The sequence below is a fragment of the Physeter macrocephalus genome, chromosome 8 (assembly GCF_002837175.3).
Source record: "Physeter macrocephalus isolate SW-GA chromosome 8, ASM283717v5, whole genome shotgun sequence".
Taxonomy (NCBI): domain Eukaryota; kingdom Metazoa; phylum Chordata; class Mammalia; order Artiodactyla; family Physeteridae; genus Physeter; species Physeter macrocephalus.
In genome coordinates, this window is record NC_041221.1 from 13167164 (window position 1) to 13178963 (window position 11800).

At 45.9% G+C, this 11800-nt stretch overlaps 1 protein-coding gene across 1 annotated transcript in view; it reads right to left on the reverse strand.

Annotated features, from left to right (window-relative positions):
* The window catches only part of HSF2BP (heat shock transcription factor 2 binding protein), a 105394-nt gene that overhangs the window by 41544 nt on the left and 52050 nt on the right, over window positions 1–11800 (reverse strand). The window contains exon 6 of the mRNA XM_028492694.2: window positions 8294–8411. Within this exon, the coding sequence (XP_028348495.1) occupies window positions 8294–8411 (118 nt within the window). The remainder of the gene's footprint in view (window positions 1–8293; window positions 8412–11800) is intronic.

Genomic DNA, 11800 nt, shown 5'->3' on the forward strand with positions numbered 1-11800 from the left:
GGGGACACGGATTCGAGCCCTGGTCCGGGAAGATCTCACATGCCGCGGAGCAACTAAGCCCGTGCGCCACAACTACTGAGCCTGCGCTCTAGAGCCCGCGAGCCACAACTCCTGAAGCCCAGGCGCCTACAGCCCATGCTCTGCAACAAGAGAAGCCACCACAATGAGAAGCCCGTGCACCGCAACAAAGAGTGGCCCCCACTCGCCGCAACTAGAGGAAGCCCGCGCGCAGCAACGAAGACCCAACGCAGCCAAAAAAGAATAAATTAAATAAACTTTTTTAAAAGAGAGCTAAAGAAATTGCAGCAAATGGAGCAAAGCTAGGGAGGAGGAAGCCCCGAAAGGCAGGCACCAGACACGGGGAGCACCAGCGAGCGTGCAGAATCTGCGCAGGCTGCGGCCGGCTCTGACCCGGCCGCTGGACGAGGCAGACACTAAGGAGCCCAGTGGGGAGTGAGAGGGAACCACGGAACGAGGCACAGATTTGGCACTGACCACCTCAGGGGAGCCAGGATTTAGGAGTCAGGAAGAGCTAACTGCCTGTCAGGACAAACACCAGTTCTCTTCGGGAGAAGGTACCAGAGCCCAGAGCCCACCTCCTGCAGTGTCCTATGTGTGCACAACTGAACATTTAACCAGCAGGGCCGGCAAGGGTGAGGAGAACAAGGCACTTGCTTTGGCTGCAAATTTAAGGGGTGCCAAAAAAGCTTAGGAACCAAGGTTTTTAAAATACATTGTAATGCAACTTTTTAAAATCAGAACTACTGCAAAAATTCCATAATAAGCAATATATCAAAATTTAAAATCAAGATGGGATCAGTAACAGTACCATGCCATGACATATTAGAGCCTGAGGCAAAAGGAAAATCAATAATAGTGATTCAGTCCATTAAGAAGGGATCTATTAAATTATGGTACACGCATACATGCATGCCATGGGAAATGTTTATTACGGTTTTCTGTTAAAATAGCTGGTTTCCCCACTAAGCTTTGTTTGTCAAAAGCAAGCTCCAAGGCTGATTTGTCTTTACAGACACATAGGCTGGTACAGTACCTGGACATGATAAGCGCTTGGGTTCAATATGGAAAGTGAACCAGCTCCCAGCGACTGAGAGCCTCAGCAGGGCAGCGTGCGGAAACGGTCTGTCTCTCCTCCTATTTCCATGGGTATTTTCAAAGTCAAGGCAATGCTACCGTCCAAGAAGACAACACCAGACTAGCACCCTTGAGAACAGTAATGCCCAGGTCTCAAATTACGATTTTCAACCTCCCCACAGGCCACAAATGAGCCAAAATTACAAATGTTTTCCAGTTTTCCTGACAATTTTTACACATATCCAAAATCTATGCACTAGTAACCATTTAATGAGTTATTAAGGGATGTTCAAATGTCGTACTCATGAGGAAAATTCAACACATCAACTAGAATTTTCTGAGATCTCTAATCCAGGATCTCAAGAAGAGAAAAGTTCAGATCACCAACACAGATAGTTGGAATTCCTTAAAATTCAATGTATTTCCTATGCTGCTTTCAGGCTACAACAGCAGGAGTGAGTCACTGCAACAGAGATCGCACGGCCCACAGAGCCTAAAATATTCTATGTGGCCCTTTAGAGGAAAGCTTGCCAACCCCTGCTGTAGAGAATGAAAAGAAAATAAGCCAATCTTCTCTAGATTTTAAGAGGCAAAGTTAATATCTGGCTGATGACTGAAATATGGGGCAAACTCCAGATAATATGTCTAGTTGAAATTCTTCATTGACTGCTGTTTAACTTTGAGGTGGCAAAAACACAAATTGACAAATGTCTCTAAACTTTCATATTTGGTCACAATCAGCCAACCTTAAGAAGCTAAAATGAGGGACTTCCCTGGTGGTCCAATGGGTAAGACTCTGCGCTCCCAATGCAGGGGGCCCGGGTTTTGATCCCTGGTCGGGAAACTAGATCCCACATGCTGCAACTAAGATCCCGTGTGCCACAACTAAAACCCGGTGCAGCCAAAGTAAATAAATAAATAAATATTAAAAAAAAAAAAAAAAAAAAAAGCTAAAATGGAACAAAACTAATTGTCACGGCCATGGTGCCACCTGACCTCGTGTTAACTGCCAGGCTACATCTTTCGGAAGACCAGAGACTCCTCCAAGTTCACACCACGACTTAGCAAATGACAAACCCTGAACCACTTCCTGTTTCTTATGTAAATACTTTCTATTCCAACATTTCTACTCCAGCCAAAAGTACTCTGTAAATAATGTATCAAAGTTCCAACTGTCAGGTCAAAAGAGACCGCCCATTCAATTCACCCTTCTGCTACTTCAGTATTAAAAGGAAATGTCATTTCCCAAAGTACTGTAGTACTAGGAGTCATTTGTTTCTTCCAATGACAAAAAAAAGTAGGTAAATTCTGCTTCCTACCATGAACCTAAGCAGAAGATACATTATAAATGGATTAATGGGCTGCAAAAGAGCAATTTCCCCATCTCTGCAGTCTTGAGAATTTTAGAGGCATCTGACATTGACAATAAAAGGACTGAAAGAAAGCAATGCTAAAATAAAGGTAGTGGTAAACTTAAAATGCTACGCAAGTAACTCTCCTTGAATGACAAGGCCCTCTCTCCACCTAGATACACGAGGCCTGCGCCTGGAGGCTGAGCGGGATCTCCTGATGAGACGTCAGAAAGCCCCCCAGACAGTCTGACGTCCAAGGCTGAGGCGCTCAGAGTAAAGGTGATGCGAGTGACCTACCTTGTTCTTCATTGTAAAAGAAACTATAACTTGTAACCTAGAAGCAGCAAAGAATAAACACACCCAGTACCTCAAAACAAGCCAACCATAAAAATAAACCAAAAGGCATGACTTGTGATGTCTACTGGCCTGAAACAAAACCCACAAATCAGTCATCCAAAACTGACTAAAATCTAAAGTAGCCAAATTAGCACCATCAAGTAATTTTAAGGAACAAAGAGTAATACAGTTCTTAGAGAAGACTGCACATGTTACATGAGAAAGAAGCAATTGGCAGAGCAATACAGTCAGACACTTCAGACCAAATGACAGAAACTCGCAGTTAGAGGCCCACCAATTTTTAAAGAGGATACAGTAACTGACCAGTGAACATGCTTGTTTTAGACTCGGGCCCCCTCCCCAGTCAAGACAGAGCTTAAAAATCTGTGGCCTATACCATACGTAATCCTAATCAAGTACCTTCGATTAATTTTTATCTACTACTTAATGGAAAAGACACACAGAAAGACAGAACAACACGACACCCACCTCCCTGGTTAAGAAAGAAACCTCCTCACCATAGTGAGATCCCCTTCGTGAACTCTATCTGAACTCGGACTTCAGGCAGGTGGGAACCACTGTCCTCATTTGCTACGGGAGAGAGGCGTGCATCTCCATATACCTTCACAGCAAATATACAGAGCCTGACAATCCTGCTCTGCACGCTGTGTCAGCAGCGCGTACTGTAGTAATCTCCCCCACCACGTGAGAGGTCTGTCCGTGCTGATGTGTATAGCTCGGATGTATTTTCACTGATGCGTCCAACATACTGATCACAATTTATTTCTCTATTCTCCAGCTGACAGAGGTTTAGTTCAGTTCCTAGTGTGTGCTATAACAAACACAGCTGCTATGACATTTCTGCACACGTGTCCTGGGGTTTATGGGTAGAACTTTCCCTGGAGTAAGTATGCAGAAGTGGGTTACCTGTCCCAGGCCTGTGTCAATAAGGACCGGTAAAATCATAATGAAGGATGGGCAATGAGACAAAGTTAATGAGAAAGTTAAGTGCAAAAGAAACCAGGGAGAATTTAAAAGGCTGTAAGTAATCCTAATTCCTGAAATCCAGATCTCCGATGAGAAACAAAAATTGTGTTTGTTCAGCTCTTACTGAGTGTCAAGGAGAACGGCAACACCAGTGTCACACGACAGCAGTGGGGAAACAAGCCACAACCAGGAGGTTCTGAGGGTCCATCGTACCAGGCTCAAGGCCAGCACGACACCTGGTGGCCCTCGGAATCCCAAGGTCAGGGTGCAACCCCAGACACAGCACAGAAACTGCCTGTACCAGACGCTGTGTGTGGCAGGCTGATGCCCCATGGTTGGAGGTGGAAGGAAAAGGACCGATGCTGGTGAGGATGGGGAATCTCTGGACGCTGCACACCCCGAGTGCTGGCTAAGTAAGAAGAAATGCACAGAGAAGAGGTGGACAAGAGCCCCTGCCAGGCAGCACTGACTTCCCCAGCCTTGGCAGACAGAGCCTGGTCTAGGGCCGGCCTGGGGCTGCCCACAGTCCTATCAAGTGGCCATATGGAGCAGACACCTGAGAGGCTGATGTAAATGTTAAAAATTATCAACAGAGAACACAGACCTGGTTGGTGTAGCAAGAAGGTCATCCCCTTGAAGGTACGGAAGCCAAGGCTTAAAAGATACACCACCACAGCAAGCAGCAACCCAGCCCTCCTGCTGGCAGCAAAAAGCACCTTGAGAGGCCCTCAGGGCCAGCTGGTGTCTCACCACCAGATGTTGGAAGTTTTTAGATTTGGAGAGTTTAAAAGGGGTCTTCCAAAAAAAAAGGCAGATAAACTGCAGCTATCGAGAAATTAAATGGCCTGAGAAGATGTAACCCTGAAAGAACTCACAGAGGCCAAGTCACAACAATGTCCCACTTGTCACCAAAGAGGTGGCCCTGGGGCCCCTCGGTAGAAGCAAATCTGTTATAAAGGGCCACTAACCCCAAGGGCCCATGGGGACTTCAAGGGAAGCAAAAGGAACAGGGCAACATAAGCCAGCCCTTCATTCAGAGAAAATGTGTCATGTCGTGGAAAATCCAAAGCCACCCAAATCCTAGCAGAGCTGGCAAATGCTCTGGTATCGACCCTAGGGCGCTGCTGAAGGTGATCACAGCACAACTGGGAGAAAGTCGGCCGAAAAGGAGCCAGTGGGAGGGAGAACTTGGAAATACGCCGAACAAAGCAAGAGATGACAACTAATTGAGCAAAATCCCAGAGGGCAACTAATCAAAAGCACAGCTAATCAAAACCAGAGGTGGAAACCCCAAAAGGCCACATGAGAGAAGAAAGTGAGGGTGAGAGGGTATAAACAAGTGAGGCAGAGAAGATGAGAAAGCTCAGGCCCACAGCCCTCGGTTCCCCCTGGGGAGCAGGAAGGAAAGCCACCTGCTGGGATCACTGCCCCTGCCCCCCAGAGGACCGAAGAACAGCGCAGCGGCCGGCATCACAGAGAGAGCCTGAGTCTGACCCGGCCACTGTGGAGATTAAAGTGGCACTGATAAGGGTGCAGAGAGAAGGGTTCCAGGGGGACTCAGGACCAGGCGAGGGTGAAACGGCATGACTCTGCGTTGGAAACCTTCTCCTCAGGCCCCACCACAACTAGGAAGGGAGAAGGTGGATGGCTGGTCCCAGGTCAGAGCATCAGGAGACGGTGGGGAGGGACCCAGGTTAGCTGGACGGAGGGGAGGCCGTGGAGGAGAGAGAGGCAGCAAGCAGCAGGAGTCCCAGCAAGGCTCGGGGAGCAATGGGAGGGGGAGCTGAGCAAGAGAGCACGTGTCTACGGGCCACGACGGCTCACCACCACAGAGGCTGGAGACCCACATGATGATGGACCCAGGGCCCTCTGTATGCTCTCATAATAACGAATGTGAGTCGTGATGTATCTGTCCAAATCCACTGAATGGACAACACCAAGAGTAAACTCTTGGGTAAACTATGGTCTTTGGGTGACTATGACGTGCCAAAGTAGGTTTACCCTCGGTAAAAAATGCACCATTCTGGTGAGTGACGGTGATAACAGGGAAGGCTACGCATGGGGGGCGGGGGGGACAGGGGTATATGGTTAATCTTTGCATCTTCCTCTCAATTTTGTTGTGAAACTAAAACTGCTCTAAATAATTATTTTTTAAAATCCCCATCTCTGGTTCTGAGCCACCCAAGCTGCTAAAAAATGAGCAGCGTTTGATCATGAAGGTGGCAAGGAAAGCAAAATCCCCAAGAAAAAGGCAAAGTACAGTCAAGGTGTGGAGAGGCCAAAAAGAAAAGGAAGTTTGCCTGTAGTACAAGAAGGGTCCCAGTTCCGGAGGACTCAAGGCTGGACATTAGCAGCGATGGAGAAAGTGGGTAAACGGTGTGCATATCAGAAGGCGGCCACAGAGAACGGAGCGGCAAGACCTGCCTCAGGCTGTTTTGCACAGGGATCCCAAGAGGGGGTCGGAGGCTGACAGCCCGCACTCAGCTGTGCTCGGGGGTCAGATGGAAGACTGTCAAGCAAGCAAGTAAAATGTCTCTGCAGGTGGATGGGGAAGAAGACCAGAATTTTAAGAACCACCAAACCAAGAGTTTACCACTCAGCCCCTAAACCCAGGGTGGCACTGGCCCACACAGAGAGAGCACCAGGAGAAGCCTCTGGCTCCGACTCGAGGAGTAGGAACGGGGTCTCCCAGCAGTGACCATGCTGGCAGAGTGGAAGTCCTCGGGTAACTCAAACTCCGTGGAAGGAAATGTGATCCTCTGCATTCCTGCTTCTTGCCCTGGACTGGGCCTAGCTGCAGAAACATGTGACCTCAGGGCATATAAAACCTCAGCATTCCAGGTGAAGGACTGAAAAAGGGAGTGCTGGGGAATTCACAAGGACTCAGACGTTGTGGAGAGTTAAGAGCTCAGGAATGTGACCCCACAAGGTCGTCTATAGACTCCTGGCCTCACCCCAAGCTATGCATGTGTGGATCTGATCATAAACAGCATATCCCAGACTCTGAAAACTAAAATATCAACTATCATCCAGGTCCCAAACAGGGACATACATGAGGGTCAGAGTATCAGGAGATGATGGTGAGGGACCAGCCTCACAGCAACAGCACTGCAAAAGCGTCTTAAAAATGGAACTGACAGGAGTTCCCTGGTGGCCCAGGGGTTAGGATTCAGCACATTCACTGCCGTGGCCGGGGTTCAATCCCTGGTCAGGGAACTGAGATCCCAAAAGCTGTGCAACATGGCCCCAAAACAAAAATGGAACTGACATGGAAGCCACAAACAGAGAAGACTGGTCAGAACTTGTGACCTAAACCCAACCAGGCTGACCGCTGCTGAAACAAAACATCAACATCTCCCATAAGATTTAAGCAAGACCCAGGGTCTCAAAACATAATATTCAAATGTCCACGATACAATCCAAAAATTACTCAGCCTACAGAGAAACAGGAAAAATCCCAACTCACGTGGGACACGACAACCAAGAGATTCCAGGGCCAAGATGACACAGAGGTGAGAAGTATCTTACAAAGACTTAGAGAAGCTATTTAATGAAGTGCTCCAGAAGTAAAAGCAAACACTCGAAATAAATGGCGTGGAAGCAGAATCCTAAAATGGGTCAAGGTTTCCTGCCCTAATCCCCGAGACCGACATATGACACCCCGGTCACATTAAGTCGCCTGGTCAAGGCAGTGAGACCCTGCGGACACAATTCAGGTTACTCATCGTCTGACTCTGAGTTAATCAAAAGGGAGTTTATCCAGTTATGCCAGAGATAAACCCGTGACCCCATCAAAAACAGTGAGTTTTCTCTGGCGGGTACAAAAAGAGGAAATCCAAGAGGTTCTGAAGTGTAAGAAAGGTTCGGCAAGCTGTTGTGACTTGAAGATGGGGTGAGGTTACGTGATAAGGTATTCAGTCAGCCCTGGAAGCTAAACGTGGCCCCGCCTGACAGCCGGCAAGGAAACAGGGACCGGAGTCCTATCAACGCAGGGAACTGGATTCTTCCAGCAACCTGGATGCACGTGGAAGAGATTCTTGTGCAGAGCCTCTGGAAAGGAGCCCTGCCTGGACAACCCTTGATTTGGGCCACTTGAGACCCTGTAGGGAACCCAACCAAGCCCACTCAGACCTCTGACCTACAGACCTTGAAGTAGGTGTTGTTTCAGCCAATAAGTCTGTGGTAATTTGTTAAGCACCAGTGGAAAATAAGTCCGGATTCTGGCTCCTGGAAGTGGGGTGCTGTCAAAACCATCACCTATTCTAAGTGCACCCTGAAGCTCACCCATGACAGCATTTGGGGCTCAGTGACTGCCCTAAGGTGGGAGCATTCCTTTTGTTTATATTATTTTCCTAAAATAGTATTGAATAGAGAGTGTATCCCTTAATTCTCCGGGAAATTTGTTTCTTCTATTTTTTAGAACTATAGCCAAATTAAGTGCATTTGCTTGAAAAAGGGGCCCAATCAGCAAATTCTAACTACTATGTAAATAAACATGAACCTTTAAATATTATCCACCGTACACTTTGAGTTTGGTGCACTGTCCGGGCTTCAAGTCTCCCAGAAGCTGCAGTATGGTGTCCAAGAGCACCCGACTTGAGTTAACCAGGAATTCACGACCACTTGCTATGGCAGCTACATCTGCAACATAAAGATGAAACAAAGCGTCAAAAGTGTGTCCAAGATAGAGGATGTGCTGCTGTCTCTCTCCTAGCAGACCTAATGAACACACAGAATAGTTATCCACAGAGCTGACAGCCCAGATAGGGTAACTGACAACCACAGCAGTTACTAAAACGGTGAGTGACGTCCGCTGTGATTAGCAAATGCCTCGGTAGTGGAACGGAGCACTGGGTCTAAATATGTCTGCAGCCTGACCACAGCACAGCAAGTGGACACCAGACTCCAGAATACTCGATTAAAACAGCTATGGGCAGTCAGGGTCCAAACAGAAGGTAGGGGCTGATTACTTTATCTGGGACCAAGGACACTAAAATCCACTTTCAACCCTGGGAGTGAAATCCTAATGACTCTAAACCAGAATACCACACTGAAATCATGAGGCCGAGAGAGAATACAAAAACTGATTCCAAAAAGAAACTTTTCTAAATTGTACATCCTGCTGTGGGTCAGCAAATATCACGTTTCTTCATGCTTGAGGCCCCGCAGAACCAGCACGGGGACCAGACCAAGTCACTACACGGGCTCCCACGGACACTGCTGAAGATAACACCGGCTCCATCACATTCCCAAATACCTGTGGGGACACGTCAGTGATCCAGAATATTTATGTACATGTCGGTAAGATTTTTCTTTAGCTAGGTCTAACAATAAAGCATGATTCAAAGTGACTAAAATTCCTAACCCGAACGAGCCGGCCAGGGTGGAGACAAGAAGGGCAGCAGCATCCTTGTTCTCCTGACTTCAGTGGAAATGCTTCTAGTAATTCACCGTTAAGTGTGGTGTCTACTGGATGACTCCAGCAGAGATCCTCTACAAGTTTAAGGAAGTGTTCTTCTATTTGTAGTTTGCTAATAACCATCCAGAATGGAAGATGAATTTTATCACTGATTCGTTCTGCTTTGATTAACGGTAACCTAATGGCAGAATATAAAATCCCATCTATGCTACCAGAACAACTTTATGGAATCAGATCCTGGACATTCCTATTTATTTTTGTTTATCTGAGCTGAGGAGGATCAAAAGAGATATATTAAAGTTTCCTAACCCTAACAGATTTTTTTCCCCATTTCTGTTAGTCCTTCCAGCACTTTTTGCCTCTTTCCTTGCATTGGTGCTATTTGGTATATAATTTCATGGCAGCTATAACTTTACTGAAGACAGGACCCTTAACTGATACAAATGTACCTTCTGTGTTCAATGAATTTGAACCTGATGACTCTATCTTCTACCATATGAAACACTCTAGTTTTGCTAAAGAAATACTTGAGGGGAAATGAAGCATTTGGCATCATAAACTCAAAGTCATTTTAAGGTAGTTTTTTGGGGAAGACATTCTTCATGTTAAGACTACATATGGGAACCCCCCAGGAAAACATACATTCTAGCTACATACCCTAGTAGCTTCCAGAGACGACATCCCAGCAAACCATGGCTCTGGTCTGCAGACCTTGGGTTGTTCCTGCCCTAAGACTCCAGTGTGACCAGCAGAATGCAGCACAGCTGCTGCGTGACTTTCAAGGCAAGATAGAAAGAGCCTGGCAGCTTCCACCTCCATCTCTCGCCACTTGCTCTAGAAGCCCTGGGTCACTAGGAAAGAAACCTGACTCTCCTGAGGCTGCCGTGATGCAGACTACAGAAAAATCATACAGTGGGAGAAGCCTGGGACTACACTAGGATAGGAAGATGTCCCACTGGCCTCCAGCTGTTCCATCCCTCAGCAATTTGAGTCACCCCAGCTGAGGCCCCAGACAGCAGAGTAGCAGCAAAGCCTCCCTGCCAAGCCCTGAGAAAGTCGCAGGTTCCCGAGCAAAATAAATGACTACTGTTGTTTAAAGACAAAGTTTAGGGGCAGTTTGTTACCCAGCAAGAGATAACAGGAACATCACTAATACATCACTGAAGAAAAAAAGTACACTGTATCAGAGCAGGCAACAACACCCAACAAAACACAACAAATTTACTGGTAAATGAAGTCCCCTATCATGTATCCAATATTATAATAGCAAATGCCAATGCTGCATTCCAAGCAAACTATGAAGTAAAATAAACGTAAATAAATTCCTGCTCAGTTAGCTCCAGTATTTGTCAGTCTGTCTGGGATGCTTATGAGTCAACCATAGGACTAAAAAGGATTGCTGGTTTAATTTTCTGTTAAAATGTACTTTTTTTCCCCTAGGTTCATTTTTCTTTAAAGTTTATAAATATTTCTAGAAGTTACCATAGTAATTATATAATTTAAGAAATGAAACTAGTGTGAATTATGTATGCTGATAAAAAATATAAAGAGTTGGGCTTCCCTGGTGGCGCAGTGGTTGCGCGTCCGCCTGCCGATGCGGGGGAACTGGGTTCGCGCCCCGGTCTGGGAGGATCCCACGTGCCGTGGAGCGGCTGGGCCCGTGAGCCATGGCCGCTGAGCCTGCGCGTCCGGAGCCTGTGCTCCGCAACGGGAGAGGCCACAACAGAGGGAGGCCCGCATACCACAAAAAAAAAAAAAAAAAAAAAAAAAAAAAATATAAAGAGTTGAGGCATGTTATGTCTGATATTTTTGCTTTAGGTTGGAACAATTCTGTCTTATTTTCGACAATAGAAATAATAATAAGGTACTGGCATGATGACAGTCATACAGATCAATGGTAGAATTGAGAGACGAGAAATAAACACTCAAATTTATGATCAACTGATTTTCAAGAAGGAGATCAGGACAATTGAATGGAGAAAAGATAAAAGAATAATCTTTTTAACAAACGGTGCTGGGACAACTGAATATTCACATGCAAAGAAATAAAAACTGGATCCCTACCTCACACCACACATAAAAATTAACTCAAAATGGATCAAAGACCTAAATGTATGAGCTAAAATTATAAAACTCTTAGAAGAAAACACAGGAGTAAATTTTCATGTCCTTGAATTAGACAATAGTTTCTTAGATATGACAACAAAAACACAAGCAACTAAAGAAAAAACACACTGGATATCATCAAAAATTAAAACTTTTTTGCTTCAAAAGACACTATCAAGAAAGTGAAAAGACAACTACAGAATGAGAAAAATTTTGCAAATCATATGCCTGATAAGGGACTGGTATCTAGAATATACAAAGAAATCTTATAACTCAATAATAAAAAGACAAATGACAATTTTTTAACATCTTTATTGGAGTATAATTGCTTTACAATGGCATGTTAGTTTCTGCCGTATAACAAAGTGAATCAGTTATACATATACATATGTCCCCATATATCTTCCCTCTTGCATCTCCCTCCCTCCCACCCTCCCTATCCCACCCCTCTAGGTGGTCACAAACCACCGAGCTGATCTCCCTGTGCTATGTGGCTGCTTCCCAC